At 45.5% G+C, this 19,086-nt stretch overlaps 1 protein-coding gene across 1 annotated transcript; it reads right to left on the bottom strand.

Moving 5' to 3' along the window:
- Positions 1–1,427: 1,427 nt before the first annotated feature.
- On the bottom strand, positions 1,428–13,452 carry TSFM (Ts translation elongation factor, mitochondrial). Its single transcript, XM_075591603.1, has 7 exons — positions 13,343–13,452; positions 12,636–12,750; positions 12,141–12,290; positions 10,063–10,191; positions 6,208–6,330; positions 5,564–5,648; positions 1,428–2,185 (listed from the first exon to the last, which is right to left on the bottom strand). Exons 2-7 carry the CDS (start codon positions 12,669–12,671, stop codon positions 1,767–1,769), a joined length of 942 nt encoding a protein of 313 aa, XP_075447718.1. The 5' UTR covers positions 12,672–12,750; positions 13,343–13,452; the 3' UTR covers positions 1,428–1,766.
- Positions 13,453–19,086: the final 5,634 nt, after the last annotated feature.

Here is a 19,086-nt window from a genome sequence, read left to right as displayed (position 1 = left end):
CTCCACCGCAACAGTTTGGCATTATCCTCTGCGACCTGCTGCAACCACCTAAGGGGATTGTGGTCCCTAATGACCGTGAAAGGGCAGCCGTACATATATGGCTGGCGTTTCCGGAGGGCCCACACTATGGTCAAGAACTCCTCAATCATAACATAGGCTGCCTCCCGATCTAGCAATTTGCCACCCAGGTACACGATTAGGTGTTTGACCCCATCAGTACACACATGACTCAGCACTGAGCCGATGCCAAAGTTAGAGGCATGGGTCTGAATCAGGAACCGCTTGCCATCGTCAGGAGCTGCCAAGATCAGAGCACTTGCCAGGGCAGCCTTGAGAGTGAAGAAGGCACTCTAACATTCCAGTGACCAGGCTACTGTGCGAGGGAGCCCTTTTTTGGTCAGGTCTTTTAGGGGTTTGGCCAGCGAACTGTAGTGGGGTACAAATTTGTGGTAATACCAAGCGGTCCCTAGAAATGCTAGTACCTATTTCTGGATCTTGGGAGCCAGCCACCCCACACTGGCTTCCACTTTGGTGGGCTCGGGATTGAGATGCCCCCAGGCACCTAAAGGTATCTTTGCCTTCGTTTGGTCATCTCTCCATACAATGTGTATAATGAAGGCGCAAGACAGCCAACAACAGAGTCCATTCAGTTCAAAATAGGAGCCAGATAAAGATGATCCCTTTCTCTCGATGTTGCGATCGTCCTTGCCGTCCCAACGACGATCGCAATACCAAGAGAGAAAGAGATCATCTTTATCTGGCTCCTAATTTGAACTGAATTGACTCAGTTTTTTTCTCTGATTTTAACATAAAGAAGTCTACTCTATACCCTTTCAAAGAGGCTGTCTTGCGCCTTCATTATCCACATTGTATGGAGAGACGGCCAAACGAAGGAAAATATACCTTTAAGGACCTGTGGTCAGGCACTGACATGTAAGTGCATATCTCACCAGATTGCGAAAAAGGTTTTTTTTAAACGTACTTTACTCGTTTTCTTCTTATTTCGAGGTGTGCTGAATTATTTTCTTCAACACTTGACTATTTGGACTGGGAACGGTCCTTTTTCATGCAGCACCCACATTGAATGTTGAGTAACCTCTATCCTTAGCTTAGCGCTTTCCTTTAAATTGTATATTGAGATGCCCCCAGCCTACCATGTGCCTGAGGTATACGACCTTTGCCATCCCGATTTGATACTTGGCCAGCTTTAGCGTAAGCCCGGCCTCCTGGATGCAGGCCAGGACCACCGCTACATGTGTAAGGTGGACGGACCGTGTTACTAAAGACAGGTCGTCCAAGTACGCCTGAGCATACCCTCCAGCAGGAAAGGTGGAGGTGTTTCTATATTATATGTAAATCACGTTAATGAGATCTATTAAAAGTCATCTAGCTTACTTTGCAAAACAAGTCACATGTGAAGAACTTGGTTTCTGCTCTTTAGATCTATTTTATTTCTTTTGCCTAAATGTTTCTCAATAACACCGTCATTTTAGTAACACACAAAATATGAGATAATGGAGGCACGATAGTGAGAAGACATGCTTAAGATAAAAAAAAATAAAAAATTGTCAGTGGCACAGTTCAAATAGATATTCACCAATCCTGTTCAGAATCCAAATTTATATACATTTCATTTCTCCTTTATGCTTGAATACAAATGTGGTTCAAACAATACATACATTTTGCAAACTTTGTTTACAAAAAAATATATCTATCTTCGTGTCCATGTGCCTCCACAAGGCTTTGCTTGGTCCTTTTATTTACAGCTAGCTGGCGTCTGTAGGCTCCGTCTGTTCTCCACACTCAAATCGCACAAAGTCGAGCACACTCACTCCATGCGGCTGCACATATTGACCCACTGTCAGGCTGGGCTCCAGCAGGAAGGACTGGGCCAGCATCCTGGTCTCCATCTCCCCACCAGGCAGGTCCTCCAGCGATCCCACCGACAGAGGGCTCATGCCCACCACATGCTGGCCCAGCCTGCGACCCAGTTCAGAGACGCTGCCCTTGAGGTTGCGGTCAGCCGTTTGGCCCATCACGAGGGCCCCATACTTGCCAAACACCATATTGGAGACAGATGGCAAGTCTGTGGGGAAGGCGCCATGCAAGTAGGAACCGATGAAGATGTCTGAAGAAGCCATCACCCAGACGGCCCTCCTCATTGTCATATTCTCTCCGAGTTTTCCTTCAAAGAGCAACAAGGGACACGTGATTGAGATCATTGGCCGATAAATATGTTCCACTTTCTCACTAAGGCAAAAGCTAATATACAATAAATATGATGTGTAAATAAAAAAATAAAAAATAAACTTTTAAAAGCAGCATTCTTTAACAGTTAAAAGAGCGTAGAAGACAGAAGAGCAGACAAAGCAATAAGAGGCCTTTTTGTATGGTAATGGAAATGGCCACACGTTGATCTGGGGCAGCCTACTGGTGAAAAGTCCACTTTTAGGAGAGGGAGAGATAGATAGAGAGAGAGAGATAGAGGGAGGGAGGGATAGATAGAGGGAGGGAGGTAGGGAGAGATAGATAGATAGAGGGAGGGAGAGATAGATAGAGGGATGGAGAGATAGATAAATAGAGGGATGGAGAGATAGATAGATAGAGGGATGGAGAGATAGATAAATAGAGGGAGGGAGAGATAGATAAATAGAGGGAGGGAGAGATAGATAAATAGAGGGAGAGATAGATAGAGGGAGGGATGGAGAGATAGATAGATAGAGGGAGGGAGAGATAGATAGAGGGAGGGAGAGATAGATAGAGGGAGGGAGAGATAGATAGAGGGAGGGGAGAGATAGATAGAGGGAGGGAGGTAGGGAGAGATAGATAGATAGAGGGATGAAGAGATAGATAGATAGAGGGATGGAGAGATAGATAAATAGAGGGAGGGAGAGATAGATAGAGGGAGAGATAGATAGAGGGAGGGATGGAGAGAGATAAATAGAGGGAGGGAGAGATAGATAGAGGGAGAGATAGATAGAGGGAGGGATGGAGAGATAGATAGATAGAGGGAGGGAGAGATAGATAGATAGAGGGAGGGAGGTAGGGAGAGATAGATAGATAGATAGATAGATAGATAGATAGATAGATAGATAGATAGATAGATAGAGGGATGGAGAGATAGATAGATAGATAGATAGATAGATAGATAGATAGATAGATAGATAGATAGATAGAGGGATGGAGAGATAGATAGATAGAGGGATGGAGAGATAGATAGATAGAGGGATGGAGAGATAGATAGATAGAGGGATGGAGAGATAGATAGATAGAGGGATGGAGAGATAGATAGATAGAGGGAGGGGAGAGATAGATAGAGGGAGGGATGGAGAGATAGATAGATAGATAGATAGAGGGATGGAGAGATAGATAGAGGGATGGAGAGATAGATAGATAGAGGGATGGAGAGATAGATAGATAGATAGATAGAGGGATGGAGAGATAGATAGATAGAGGGATGGAGAGATAGATAGATAGAGGGATGGAGAGATAGATAGATAGAGGGATGGAGAGATAGATAGATAGAGGGATGGAGAGATAGATAGATAGATAGATAGAGGGATGGAGGGATAGATAGATAGAGGGATGGAGAGATAGATAGATAGAGGGATGGAGAGATAGATAGATAGAGGGATGGAGAGATAGATAGATAGAGGGATGGAGAGATAGATAAATAGAGGGAGGGAGAGATAGATAGATAGAGGGATGGAGAGATAGATAAATAGAGGGATGGAGAGATAGATAGATAGAGGGATGGAGAGATAGATAAATAGAGGGAGGGAGAGATAGATAGAGGGAGAGATAGATAGAGGGAGGGATGGAGAGATAGATAGATAGAGGGAGGGAGAGATAGATAGAGGGAGGGAGGGAGAGATAGATAGAGGGAGGGAGAGATAGATAGAGGGAGGGGAGAGATAGATAGAGGGAGGGAGGTAGGGAGAGATAGATCGATAGAGGGATGAAGAGATAGATAGATAGAGGGATGGAGAGATAGATAAATAGAGGGAGGGAGAGATAGATAGAGGGAGAGATAGATAGAGGGAGGGATGGAGAGAGATAAATAGAGGGAGGGAGAGATAGATAGAGGGAGAGATAGATAGAGGGAGGGATGGAGATAGATAGATAGAGGGAGAGATAGATAGAGGGAGGGATGGAGAGATAGATAGATAGAGGGAGGGAGAGATAGATAGATAGAGGGAGGGGAGAGATAGATAGAGGGAGGGAGGTAGGGAGAGATAGATAGATAGATAGATAGATAGATAGATAGATAGATAGATAGATAGATAGATAGAGGGATGGAGAGATAGATAGATAGATAGATAGATAGATAGATAGATAGATAGATAGATAGATAGATAGATAGATAGATAGATAGATAGATAGATAGATAGATAGAGGGATGGAGAGATAGATAGATAGAGGGATGGAGAGATAGATAGAGGGATGGAGAGATAGATAGAGGGATGGAGAGATAGATAGATAGAGGGATGGAGAGATAGATAGATAGAGGGAGGGGAGAGATAGATAGAGGGAGGGATGGAGAGATAGATAGATAGATAGATAGATAGATAGATAGATAGATAGATAGATAGATAGATAGAGGGATGGAGAGATAGATAGATAGAGGGATGGAGAGATAGATAGATAGATAGAGGGATGGAGAGATAGATAGATAGATAGATAGAGGGATGGAGAGATAGATAGATAGAGGGATGGAGAGATAGATAGATAGAGGGATGGAGAGATAGATAGATAGAGGGATGGAGAGATAGATAGATAGAGGGATGGAGAGATAGATAGATAGATAGATAGAGGGATGGAGAGATAGATAGATAGAGGGATGGAGAGATAGATAGATAGAGGGATGGAGAGATAGATAGATAGAGGGATGGAGAGATAGATAGATAGAGGGATGGAGAGATAGATAGATAGATAGATAGAGGGATGGAGAGATAGATAGATAGAGGGATGGAGAGATAGATAGATAGAGGGATGGAGAGATAGATAGATAGAGGGATGGAGAGATAGATAGATAGAGGGATGGAGAGATAGATAGATAGAGGGATGGAGAGATAGATAGATAGAGGGATGGAGAGATAGATAAATAGAGGGAGGGAGAGATAGATAAATAGAGGGAGGGAGAGATAGATAGAGGGAGGGAGAGATAGAGGGAGGGAGGGAGAGATAGAGGGAGGGAGAGATAGATAGAGGGAGGGAGAGATAGATAGAGGGAGGGAGGGAGAGATAGAGGGAGGGATAGATAGATAGATAGAGAGATAGAGGGAGGAGAGATAGAGGGAGGAGAGATAGAGGGAGGAGAGATAGAGGGAGGAGAGATAGATAGAGGAGAGATAGATAGAGGGAGGGAGAGATAGATAGAGGGAGAGATAGATAGAGGGAGGGAGAGATAGATAGAGGGAGAGATACATAGAGGGATAGAGATATAAAAATTTTGTTTTTTTGTTTGTTTTTTATAACTAAAATCAGATGGTAGGCAGAGGTGGCAAAAGGGCTGTCCCCCTCATAAGGACCTGCAGCCAAAGTATAGAACATTTGTACTCACCTATCGCCAGTGCGAGCTGGTCTTTAAGTAATGAGTCTTCAGAATCCGTCTTTAGTTGTAAGAGCTCCTCGCCACCAAGGAAACCCTATGATGATATCAAACCGAGAAAACTCCAATCACCTTCAAATATATTCATAGCAGCGCAGCCACCACGCAGTGTCCCCATTACATAGCAATGTGGGAGAGAAGAGGCAAAGGAGGAGTAGAAAGTCTATAGATAACACAAATATGAGAAAAGAGAAGTGTGAGAACAAACACTCTGCAATACCATTAGCTCCTCATTATAGATGTGCAAAACTACGGGGGTCGTGAAATATATTGAGGTTTTTTATTTATTTTTTTGCACGATTATTTACCAAGCTTTACAGGGCTAAATAAATAGAAAAATCAATCCTAGGATGGCAAAATGTCACAGATTCTTGCAGCATCGCAGATCCAGACATTGAAATAAGGCTTTTAGAGGAGAGGAGTCTTTTAAGTAGAGTACCCATTGACGTATATACCCCCACAAACACTGCGTGGCCTGTGAACACCCCTGAAAAATAAACTATTTTGACTATGCAATTAAGCAATATCAATAAGAAAAGTTTGATGGCCTTTTCCCTTTTACAAAGTGCTGGTGCATAGCAGCATATAGTGCTCACCTTTAGGTAAGTGGACAGGTTCTGCTCTCGGCCCTGGCAGTGCCTCAGCGTCCCCACTGCTACCTGCTGGACCAGCTGCTGAAACTTCATGTTCCTGGCAACAAAGTCCGTTTCACAGTTCACCTAAAACATATACATTTTATCATCCCTTCGTTACATAGCACCAATGAATTAATAATATCATTATTCTGCAGGGCCAATATATAAGCAGTAATGTAGTTGTGACTTTCAAATAATTACATATGGATACTTAAGGTGCAATACTAACTTGTATGTCAGTAACATTAGCGGAGATCTGGAATTCCTTTTAGCCCCTTCTTGTTACCGGACAGGTAAGATGGTGCTTTTGGCATAAAATGTTGCTTAAAAAGGCAAGTTCAATGTAGTAGATTCGCGTTTCATAACCTTTTGGTGCTCGCGGCACACTTGGATTTTATTTTGTGGCACACAAATTAAAATTGGTTTGTATGGATTTTTGGCCAATAGCCAGGAACTGGGACCAAATAGTAATTCAGCACCGATACTGCCAACTGAGCAGAGGCAAAAGAACTCACCCACCTCTTTCACCTCGCCCAGAATCTTTGGATAGAAGATTACAATTGAGAATAAAGATTTAATCCCAACTCACAAACAGGATGTAGAAAACTGCATCGAAACGGGCAAAACTTTTTTTGCAATATCAGAATATGCTTCTCTAAAAGAAATCCAGAACATATCCAGAGATAACTGAGTGTTAGGGTGTTTAAGACCTCGATCAGTTGAAAGCGATGTGGGTGGCGCATGCACACAATTTGCCAGCTCCCACTTTTCCATTGGTGATGGAGGTTATGGCCATTTACAATAGGTCGTGAATAAGCATACTTGATAGTAAGCCGTAAATTAAAAAAAATATATATCTTTGCAGCACACTATGGTCGGCTTCACGGCACACTGGTTGAGAAACACTGTAGTACAATATTAATATTTGCGCACTCTGCGAAATGACATGCAAATGTGCACACAATGCTTTCAAAACCATTTTAAACATAGTTCCCTATAGGCTTAAGCTTGCTGCATGGTCACAGCTTTAAGTACAGCCAGGGTTAAGATGCATAGCCAGTAAACCCACCCACAGACAGCTGTTTCGACCTTAAATGGGTCTCATCAGTGTGAGGACATGCAAATGAGCATACAGTTATATTTCCATTTGCTATATGCTTGGCTGTGGAGGGTTTTTGTCACTTTTTTTACTCACCATAACTTAGCTAAGAAGTATGGTAAACCCCATCCTCATTGCTTCAGCTTTGCATAGCCAGTAACCAACCTCACACTGATGAGACCCATTAAGGTCGAAACAGCTGTCTGTGGGTGGGTTTACTGGCTATGCATCTTAACCCTGGCTGTGCTTAAAGCTGTGACCATGCAGCAAGCTTAAGCCTATAGGGAACCATGTTTAAAATGGTTTTGAAGCAAAAAGTGGCACGGTGTGCTCATTTGCATGTCATTTCCCAGAATCCCTTGCTGCAGTGGAAGTGCTGTGTGCTGGGTGATAATGGTGAAAGGCGGGGTTGCAGACCTGCAAATGAGCATAGTTATATTTCCATTTGCTATATACACACACACTTTAAAAAAAAAAAAAAGTGTAATTGGCTGCCTTAAAAAAATGCATATGTATGACGTCAGGAAAGCTGGATTGAACCAGAACAGCTACTTGTAATGATATATAGAGATATAACTGTATGCTCATTTGCATGTCTTAACAAGGCAGTATAGGAAGGTTGGAGCACAATCCAACCCACAATACAACCCACTCACAGACAGCCGTTTCGACCTTAATGGGTCTCATCAGTGTGGGGTTTACAGTATACAGTATGACCAACCCCACACTGATGAGACCCACTAAGGTCGAAACAGCTGTCTGTGGGTGGGTTTACTGGCTATGCATCTTAACCCAGGCTGTGCTCAAAGCTGTGAAATGCAGCAAGCATAAGCTTACAGGGGACCATGTTATATGGTTTTGAAGCAAAAGGTGGCACTGTGTGCTCATTTGCATGTCATTTCCCAGAATCCCTTGCTGCAGTGGAAGCGCTATGTGTTGGGTGATAATGGTGAAAGGCAGGGTTGCAGACCTGTCTAAGACATGCAAATGAGCATACAGTAATATTTCCATCTGCTTTACTGTGAAGGGTTTTTGTCACTTTTTTTACCCACCATAACTAAGCACGGACACGGACACACTTTGTTATGGTGGGTGAAAAAGGCAACAAAAAAACCTCCACCGTTAGCATATAGCCAATAAAGAATATCACTTGTGAGCACATTCACATGTCTTTGACAGGTCTGCAACCCTATCTTTCAATCATTATGACCTAGCATACAGTGCTCCCACTACAGCAAGGGATTCTGGGAAATTACATGCAAATGAGCACACAATGTGTCACCTTTTGCCTGGAGTATCCATTCACATGGAGCCCATTTAAGCAAATGCATCGCCGGTCACACAGCTTTAAAGCACAGCATGGGACTAGCAAAGCAAGTCAAACCACTCACAGACATGTTTCAACCTTGATGGGTATCATCAGTGTGAGGTTGGTTTATACTTGCTTTGTAATACATGACATGTGAATGAGCTCCAAGTGATATTCTTTATTGGCTATATGCCAACAGTGAAGTTTTTTTGTTGCCTTTTTCACCCACCATAACTTAAAATGTATATGGTAAAACTACCCAGCCTAGACATATTGCAAAGCAAGTATAAACCAACTTCACACTGATGATACCCATCAATGTTGAAACATGTCTGAGTGGTTTGACTTGCTTTGTCATCTTAATGACAACTCAGAATTGAATATTTCAGTTGCTTTCTATTTGGGGACATATTGATGTATAATTTATATCTAGTTGATAACTCAGCCATGTGCACTGTGATTCAAATTGCTGCAACCTTTTCCCCTTTTAGCTAGGTGTAGCAGTACAGATTGTGATTTTTGGAGTTAGAGATTTTGATGTCAGACATACAGTAGATAGTTAATACTTGGTACCCAGTGGAATATCAGTCCTTTAACTTTATTGCAGCTTCAGTACAGATGTTTAAGCACCAAGTTGGGTAACATGCTGGAATTTTAACATTTGTCCCATAATTTATATTTAATAACTTTTATTTGGGCCCTTGAAAAATCAGCTAAGAACAGAAGGATAGCAAATAGGTGAACTCTCTTGCTTTAAAGCTGCAGTTCAGGCAATATCCTGCATGTGTGTTTTTTTTAATAAATCATATCTGTAGTAAGAAAAAATACTTTTAGCATTTTCTGTTTTAAAAAACAACAACTTTGAAAGACCAATTTTCTTGTATTCTATTTTAACAAGCATGCTTGTTCCTATAGCAACGATTTACATTCCCCATATTTAAAGATGTCACCAAACTTTGCCGATCAATAGATGGAGAACGAATTGACCGGCAGCTATGCAGTTTTTTTAGGTAATTAGAGATTGCCCACATGAAACTATTGAAGTAAAAAAAAAAAAATAAGGACTGAACTGCAGCTTTAAATGGGGGTGTCAACACCAAGCAGAAAATGCTACAGCAATGTCACGATGGAGAGATTCATAATACGGTCTATTTTTTAATAGGTGTCAACATTAATGCATACCAGTATGTCTTACAAATAGAAACAGCTGTGTGGTTTGCTATATGGGGTACGATGAGGGAGTAAATTTAATTTAAAAAAATACAGTAGATGAAATACACTTTCTTCACTTCAATAATGCATTACATCAGTTGCAGCTTCCTCAAGATCCTACACTTGTGTTCCAGAATTGATCTGCACCAAGCAGTTAGGATGTGGATGATACCAGCAGCAGGCGTTATATACTCACTTCCACCATAACCGCTGTGTTGCCTTCCTGCAGCAGCCCCACAAGACCCTCTGAGGTCTTCCTTCCTTGCAATTTGGAAGCCTTGCTCCATCCTTCCTTCTGGGCCTGCTCATTAAGCCAAGCTTCTGCCTTCAAAAACAGATAAAAGTGAGAAGAAATTTTTTTTTGATGGCGGACCAGGCACCTAAAAGAACCCAATGATATATCTTTTTGTAATATAGCGGATGTTTGTCAATTGTTGTGTATGAGATTTTGAAGATGTTAATACAAAAACGTGAAGCTTTCAAACGTTATGTAAAAACATCTAAAACCTTTTACAATAAACATATGTCCCCTGCACTCAAAGGTTTAAAAAAAACAAAAAACAAAAACAAAGTGGAAATGACACTGAAGTGAAACCAATCATTGGTAATTTACTGGTCAAAAAAAAAAAAAAAAATACAAGTAGAAAAAATATATACACAGGAGGTAGCAAAAAAATTGCACAAAGAAAGACAAAAAACACGGGAAAAGTATCTAAACGGTTTCTATCCCCAGGAGCCAAAAATGATCCCAAGGTAAGTAAGATGTCTGATGTAGATATTCAGTGGGCAGGTGAAAAAGGAGCACGGAAAATAAAAAATATATAACATTTGGCAATGTGCCACAAATATAGTTAAAAAAAAAAAATGCCAATCTATGGGGAACACAAAAAGAAAACTAAAGCATAGAAAAAAGGTATCAAGCCAAATCAAAGCAATAGTCAAATGACGGGGGCAACGTGTCAGGGTAAAAGAGATAAAAGAGCCTTTCTTCTGGCCTGTTTCCACGTACAATAGGAAAAATAAGTAGTACTTCACTTGCAGAGATGTGTCCCTCCTCAGAAAATGGAAGTGGCATGCAGCGATCCAGTCTAAGGCTGGGGCCATAGAAGGGGTAGCAGGGCTGGACCGCGCTGACGCTGAGGCTCGCCTGCTGAAATCTGCGCGATTTCATGCCCATGCAGGCGAGCCAGCGGGCGCGATCGGGAGGCGGGGGGAGACTGAGGGAGGCGGGGCAGTGACATCGCTGGGCCAATCGCCCACGACGCACCGACGTCAACATCACGGCGCCGTGACGTTGACGCTGCTCCGCGCTGACTGGATGTTTTCAGCCGACAGCGCTCTGAAAAACAGTTTGGCTGTCGGCTGAAAAATCCAGCGCCTCAGCACGCCTGCGGACGCTCGCGTGAGCCCCCTCTAAAGACATCCTCATGGAGGATGCAGGGGCTCAGCGCGGAGCGTCCGCACGGCTCAGCGCTGCTTGTCCTTCTATGGACTCAGCCTTCTATGGACTCAGCTGTCGGCTGAAAAATCCAGCGCCTCAGCACGCCTGCGAACGCTCGCGTGAGCCCTCTCTAAAGACATCCTCATGGAGGATGCAGGGGCTCAGCGCGGAGCGTCCGCACTGAGCCCCTGCATCCTCCATGAGAATGTCTTTAGAGGGGGCTCACGCGAGCGTCCGCAGCTGTGCTGAGTTGCTGGATTTTTCAGCCGACAGCTGAGTCCATAGAAGGCTCAGCCGACAGCCAAACTGTTTTTAAGAGTGCTGTCGGCTGAAAGCATCCAATCAGCGCGGAGCAGCGTCAACGTCACGGCGCCGTGACGTCGGCGCCGTGACGGTGCGTCACTGCCCCGCCTCCCTCAGTCTCCCCCCGCCTCCCGATCGTGCCCGCTGGCTCGCCTGCATGGGCATGAAATCGCGCAGATTTCAGCAGGGGAGCCTCAGCGTCAGCGCGGTCCAGCCCTGCTACCCCTTCTATGGCCCCAGCCTAAGACTGGATAGATCCTTCCCATGTGCAGGATAGATCTATAACCTCGTGTGTTGGTAAAGTAAATAGAAAAATAAACCTCCACCTAAATAGCTGCAGTACATTCACCAAGTGGCACAGAAGTATAAGGAATTTATTCCCAATTGATTTTTATTCCCAAATGTCACTGGTTAATGTAGCAACACAGGTTCAAGACGGCAATTCTATAAAATGTATTAATTATTGTGCCATGAATCTCTCTATTACAGCCCATAGTCACCATTCTGTTTTGCATACACACATTCCTTACCTGCTTAGAGTCGTTGCTGAATTTATCAAGAGCCTTTTTGCAGTTCACAAAAGAGTAGCCCGTTTTCTTACGGAGTTTCACCAACAGATCCTTGTCTGCTAGGAGCCGGACACCTGAGTGGAAGAGTCCAGCCTGCTGCCAAGAGAGGAGCTGAGGAGACATCACAAAGAAACAAAAGATGGATGTTGGCCGACTGTGGGAGGGGGGGTTAGGGCTTCTGGTAACATGACCTGTGGTGCCCCTTACATACTTGTCACTGACAGACGTCGAGGGGCCCCCCCGACACTAATGATTACATACATCATCTTCACAGTGTCTGTGTGAGATGATGAGCTCTCCCCCCTCATTGTCTCTACAGTGGGAGCCTCCTCTTCAAGGTCAGTCGCATCTCACTTATCATCAGGGCATCACTAGACTAAGCTCCGCGACCTCCCAGCACAGCCTGCTCCTGACCTGCCCCGGATAGGCACAGTATGTGTATGTCACTGGCCTCACCTTTGCCCGCAGAGCTCCACACAGCGCAGCCATCATTATCCAGCCCGGCAATCAATGACAAGCTCAAGGCGCGGGATGATGACATTCGTGATTCCATGTGTGTGTGAATTGTCCGCTGTAAATAAAGTTGCAGCTGAAAAAGTGGCATATAAACATCCACTGCCAATCTCGCATGTTCAATAAAGTTTTGGGGGAAAAAAAATGAAATGCTTCTCTGATCTACAAAGATTGATGTAACACATGCAGAGTACAGTGCCTCGTTCAGTAAAAAAATGTTTATATAATCAAAATGCGCTCCTGACCTATCAAATGAGTCCTTATAGTAAAAGCCTCTCTCTGTGTGTGTGTGACATTGATCTGTATCTCCTAGTCTCAGCTGTAGAGTGAATTACTCATTTTAGTATTGGTGCTTTTAAACATTTGATTAATTCGGGTTGCCAGGTCTCCAGTATTAAACCGGACTGTATCTGGACACTTTGTCCAGTAAAAAATTAGAGGTAATACTGGACATGTATGTGTATACCGGTATTACCTCTCTGAACGTTTATGTGTATACCATTATTACCTCTCTGAACTCTGGACATAGTGACCTGACCGGCTTGAGGGGCCGCACTATTTCCCCAAGCACAGTTGTTGTTTTGTTCTTGTATATCGCTGCTAGTTTTTTACGTAGCGCTTTACAGACACAGTCCTCCTGAAGAGCTTACCAATCTATGTTTTTGGTGCCTGCGGCACAGGGAGATAAAGTGACTTGCCCAACGTCACAAGGGACCGACACCAGGAATTGAAGCAGTTTCCCCTGCTCCAAACTCAGTGCCAGTCAGTGTCTTTACTCACTGAGCCACTCCTTCTCCCTCACAGTGAGAGCGCAGGGCTGTCGCTAGGGGGCTGGGGAGCTTCCTCCATCCTGTTTGGCTGCTGCTGGGTAATGTAGGAGGTGGTGTCTGGGGGTGGGGCCAAGGAGTGGAGGAAACAGCATGGAGCAGAGAGGTGTGTGTCCAGTATTTTTGGAGAAGCCACCTGGCAACCCTAAATACTTCACTAAACTTGTTAAAATACTGATACTAAACGCACTCTTAAAAACAAACAAGAATCGGTCTTTTTTTTTTTTTTTTACCAGTGCCCATTAATGAAATCACATAATACATCTACATCAAAGTGGATATTGTTTAAAGTGTAAAGAACAAGATAAAGTTTGTTTAATGGCTGCTTTAAAAGGTGTGGAAGTGCATTTTGGTGCAGAATCAACCAATATAATCGATTTTTTGATAAATAACTTGCATGTTAGTTCAGTTTATCTTTGGTTATATTACATAACATATGGCTGTAAAGGCCCAGAAGCCCAAATGAGTACTATTGTGGGTTCTTAAAAAAATAAAAGAATATATTTAATATAGTCCTGCGTCCAGACTAGTAAGCTTCACTCCACTAAAATACAACATAAGATCTAAATAAGTGACAAAAACAATGATGGCTGATGAAAAAAAAAAAAAAAAAAGTGTGTCCGTGTCTTCACTAGAAGCATAATAAACAATAATTCCATTGCAACCAATTTTTATTAGATACATATGGTGTCGGTTTTTGCTTCAGATTTGGACCATCATAACATACTTGAAAACGACTAGTAACAACTCTCTGTAGTGCACTTTCCCCCACTCTATGGGAGATATGGCGGCCACTATGTGTGTGGTGCGTTACCTGTGGCTCGCAGGAGGCCTGAACCTTCGCTGCTGGGAGCCTGGGGAGTACCTGATCCTTCTGGTGACAGCGCCTCCACCTATGAGGGATCCTAACTATGTTGCATAACCCTGCCACATGACCCAATGCAATAATACACACTGATAAAGATAACAGTTTACTGCATGTATATGAAAAAGGAATAACAATACAACACCCACACCAAATAGGCCACGCACGGCCGTAACCCCTCAGTGCCCTCCAACGCAGTGTTCACACTGATGGGATATTCCCCAAAGTACTGACGTGCCCTGGGCAGTCAACTGACCCCAAAGTGTGTGTGGGGGGGCCGCAGGCACTCCACAAGTCGCTATTTCTTGACAGTGTCTGTGCATGTCCATTCTGGCACTAAGAAAGTGATACAAAAACAGAGCACACAACGCAAAATAGTGAAGTACCTTATAATGATGATACACTAGAATGCGTCTGCAGCCGTCGTGGGGGGTGGCTCAGCACCCCTGGGGCTAAGAAAGTAATACAAAAACACAGCGCACAACGCAAAATAGTGAAGTGTGAGTGGAATCTTATTTATTTGTAGCTTATTCCACCCTCAACATTCCGTTAAGAGGAAGTGCAGGTTTGGGTATTAAGGTAACCTGATCCCTCTTTCCTGCATACCCCATATCTCCCTCATGGACTGACTTTTTGCTGTATATGTGCATATCTATACCGAGGAGGAGACTACCTACCAGATGTAAGGACACAGAAGCGGAAGACTACCTTGTGGGCTCTACCTTATGTGACAACCACATCACTTTGGAGGTCCCTTTGATCCCAAATAAGGCTGGAAACACAGTACTTCTATTTAGATGAGGTTTATTTATAGGGGTTTAAGTAACGTATTCGCAGGTCCACCGTCCCTTTAAGAAAACCAAACTAAAATAAAAAGCATAAATAAAAACCTATCCCGGTCAGGGATCTAACTTACTTCTTCAGCCCTGTCTACCGGGCAGCCAGCTAAGCCAGTTCCCACCCCAAAACATGCCCTGGCATAGGCAATAAAAAAACAGCATAGTCTTTTGTCATATTGTAGCAATAGAAAGGGTTTTGCTTATCTAAGTCCATCTGGCGATGTCCCTGCTTCAGCACAGCTCTTTCAGCAGTCTCTCACTGTCAGCTTCTTTACACTGCTTCAGCACGGCTCTCTCAGCAGCTTCTCTCACAATCTATCAACTTCTACCAGCCTCTGGTAGCTGGGGAGCCCCTTCTGCCTCCCTCCTTCTCTGAGGGAAAACCGATCAGTCTCTCTCACTGCCTCTCTGGCTTTCTGGGTCAGGCTCAGCCTGTGCCCAAACACTTCCTTGTTTTTCAGGAGTTCAGCCCAGGCTGATTAATTAGATTTCAGGTGTTCTTGACAACTCCAGGGTGGATTAACTCCAGCACCTAGATGCCAGTGCTGGTATCACACTTAGAAGATCTCAAGATACCATTATAGCGCTCACACAGGGGCGTGTGAGTGAGATTTACTTTTATTTGCATCCCCATTCCCCCAGCTTGATGCTTTGACTGGGGTCTTAGGCCCTGGGCATGGTGCCTCGGGCCGCGCTGATCAGCGCTCCTGCTCTGCCTCACCTGCTCAAACTGGAGCTTTTTTGTGTCCTGGCAGGCGAGGCAGTGAGCGCGCTTTGGGGGCGGTGCATAGGCGGGGCGGAGGCAGGCCGGAGGCGTGTCGGGAGGCTGGGCGGGAGGCAGGGTTAGTCCCTCGCTCCCATTGGATGTGAGCGGTCACGTGACCGCTCCTCCGCTTCCCTGAGCTGCAAATTTTACATTTGCCTGTCTCTCCAAAATACCTGAGCCTCTGCACACATGCGGAAGCGGCTGCTAAAGCCGCGCTGATGACAGATGCAGGGGGTAAGTGCATCTGCTCAGCACGGCTCAGCAAGGCTCACCCTACTATGTCCCAGGCCTTAGGCTCTTTGAGCACCAAGCACAGCACCTGTAATTGTTTACTCTGATTTACCTCACAGGGGTTATTATATTCCCTTACTATTCGTATTGTGCTCCCCAATTCCTCTTTATGTTAAGGATCCCGGATAGATCCTGGTGGGGTTGAGCCATAGGAGGAAACTCACAGGAGTATACATTCCCCAAAGTAGGTATCATATCAACATCACTTTTACGGTTTGTTTAAGAGAGCGCCCACGTACCATCTGTTCCCTTATCAGAGCAGGTTAAATACTCATTGGTCATCATACATTACAGATGAACCAATTAGTATCCTTCCCTCAGACTGGCACTCTCTGGCTGTTGCTAAGGTCCGCCCTTGGATACTGCAGGTATTACTGCAGCCCCAGCCTAGGTTCAGTCATTAGAGCAATGCTGACACACGCCACTTCTACTATTGGTTTGTTGACCTTTAAATACAGCATTCCCCACAATGCTTCTCTGCCGAGCATAATCCTTTTGGATGTTCACTGTGTTTGCCACAGCCACCTGTCTTGGCCGCCTTGTTGCTGTTTTCATGTTCATGTTCCTTGTTCCTAGTTTCTGGGGTCTGCTGCTCTCTCTCCATTGCAGATGCCGTGTCCTGGTTCCTGTGCTGAAGCGGTGGATCTCCAGTGTAACTTCAGCTCCCTGTTTCCTGAGGCATGCTGCCCTTCCCATAGCAGAGACCTGTCTCTGGTTCCTGGGGCCTGCTGCTCTCTCCATTGCAGAGGCCGTGTCCTGGTTCCTGTGCTGAAGCGGTGGATCTCCAGCGTAACTTCAGCTCCCGGTTTCCTAAGGCCTGCTGCCCTTCCCATAGCAGAGGCCTGTCTATGAGTCCTGAGGTCTGTAGCTCTCTCTCCCCGCACAGGCTCGTTCTGGACTCCTGCGCTGAAGCATTGTTTTTCCAGTGCTGCCTGGCGGTGTGCCCACTCCGGTCTGCCTACCCCTTCCGGAGACCGGTACCATGGGCCATGGTCGCCGCACGCGCAGAACCCGTTCCCGCCCTGCAGCTACTACGCTGAAGCGGGACCTAGTTGACTTCCTGTTACCGAAACTCCGCTTGGATAACGTTCACCCTGATGTCTCCTATCCTGACCCTGGCTCGTCCACTGACTACGCTGCTCTCTCCAGTCCCAACCCTGCTATGTACAACTACGAACTACACACTCCGGATCAGCCTGCGCGGTCTAAGGTCGGTGCTTGTACAACCCCACCACAGCCTTGCGGTCCGACCCTGGTTTGTGGCGAGCACAAACGTGACAGAATGCTTGGCCCCACAAACTCGGACCGCCCTGTGGTGAGGGTTGGTATGTTTCTATCTGAAATCCTGTCCTGGCCTGCAGACCAGTCCCAGTTTAAAAACCAGTATCTGTGCAAAATACTACCCCTGATTGAAGATCAGTTTATGTATGAAGGTTTAACCCCTTTGCAAAAAAAATGCCGTTATGATCTCATTAGTAAGGCTTACAGCCTCAAGGACTTTAAACAGTCTCTGGTCGCTTGTGTTCGCTCCCCTGGTTCCCCTTTAACCTGGGATAATGTGAACCCTATGGAACTGGCCGTCGCCCAAGATGCACTCTATGCCCTGGCCTTATCATTGGACATTCACGTAGTACAATAGGACTCTCTCTTCATGTTGGCTCAGGCTCAAGACACGCTTTGTGTACTTTCCCTAACATTGGACATTTGCATAAAAGAACATGACCCCCTCCTCGCCAGCTACGCTGCTGCTTGGCAGTTCCCGTGTACTGACAGTCCTGTTGCTAAACCTGTGGGGGTACCTCCCTCTCCAGGAAATTACCAAACTGTCCCACTATCACTGCCCCTAAGGCCTGGGACCCGGTGCGCCCGGCGGCGCGGGCGGCTACACGCGAGTTCCCCACCAGCAGGGGAATCCTGCGGAGCCGGTCCCCCCTGGCTGCACAGCTCACTACAAGCTGTGACGCGTCAGCCGCTACGGGATACAAGAGAATGGTGATCCCTAGCGTTGACGCGTCACGTGGTGTGGCTGTGAGCCAATGAGGAGGGGAGGCTTCGGGAGGAGGAGAGGCTTCGGGGAGCGGGGAGGAGTGTGGAGGGAAAGCAGCGTGAGTGCCTTTCTGTGTTTGTGTATGTGTGTGCCTGAGTGCGTGAGTGCCTGCCTCTGTGTGTGTGTGTGTATGTGTGTATGTGTATGAGTGCCTGCCTGCCTGCGTGCGTGTGTGTGAGAGAGAGTGCCTGCGTGTGTGTGTGTATGTGTGTGTCTGAGTGCGTGAGTGCCTGCCTCTGTCTGTGTGTGTTTGTGTGTCTGTGTGTGTATGAGTGCCAGCCCGAACCCGTAGAGGGAGGGAGGGGGGGGAGAGTAGCGGGTCCCTCCGTTCAAGCCACGCCCCCCCTCCCGCTCAAGCCTCCCACTCCCGCCCACCTCCCGCTCCCTACAGACCGCATATCGCGGCCTGTGTCTGTCAGCGCCCCGCCTGTCTGCAGTGCGGGAGCGCTGACGGAGGGACCGGGGCCTTAGCCTAAGGTAGAAGCTGCCACGGTCTCTAGACCTGATTGCTCCTCCTGTTACATACACCCCAAGGATATGTCTACGTTAACCCCTGCCAATCAGCCCTGTGAGGTTCACATGGAGTATACGTGTATTTCCCAAGCCGAAACTATGGCTTTAGTGTCTGAGAATTAACCCCTTCTATCCTCAATTTCTAACTTAGAACCCCTAAGTTCTGTTCCCAAGGTCATTCCTGTATTAAACCCAACGGGGCAGCCCTATGAGTCTCCTTTGGTAATTCCCTGTTGTCCGCCAGCC

The sequence above is a fragment of the Ascaphus truei genome, chromosome 3 (genome assembly GCF_040206685.1).
Source record: "Ascaphus truei isolate aAscTru1 chromosome 3, aAscTru1.hap1, whole genome shotgun sequence".
Taxonomy (NCBI): Eukaryota; Metazoa; Chordata; class Amphibia; order Anura; family Ascaphidae; genus Ascaphus; species Ascaphus truei.
This window is presented reverse-complemented; position numbering and strand designations above follow the sequence as displayed.

Coding starts and splice junctions, on each gene's coding strand:
- TSFM (XM_075591603.1), bottom strand. CDS start 12,671: ATGATGGCTGCGCTGTGTGGAGCTCTGCGGGCAAAG. Junction 12,291..12,635: donor GTGGAGCTCTGCGGGCAAAG/GTGAGGCCAGTG, acceptor ATGTCTCCTCAG/CTCCTCTCTTGGCAGCAGGC. Junction 10,192..12,140: donor TCAGCAACGACTCTAAGCAG/GTAAGGAATGTG, acceptor CTGTTTTTGAAG/GCAGAAGCTTGGCTTAATGA.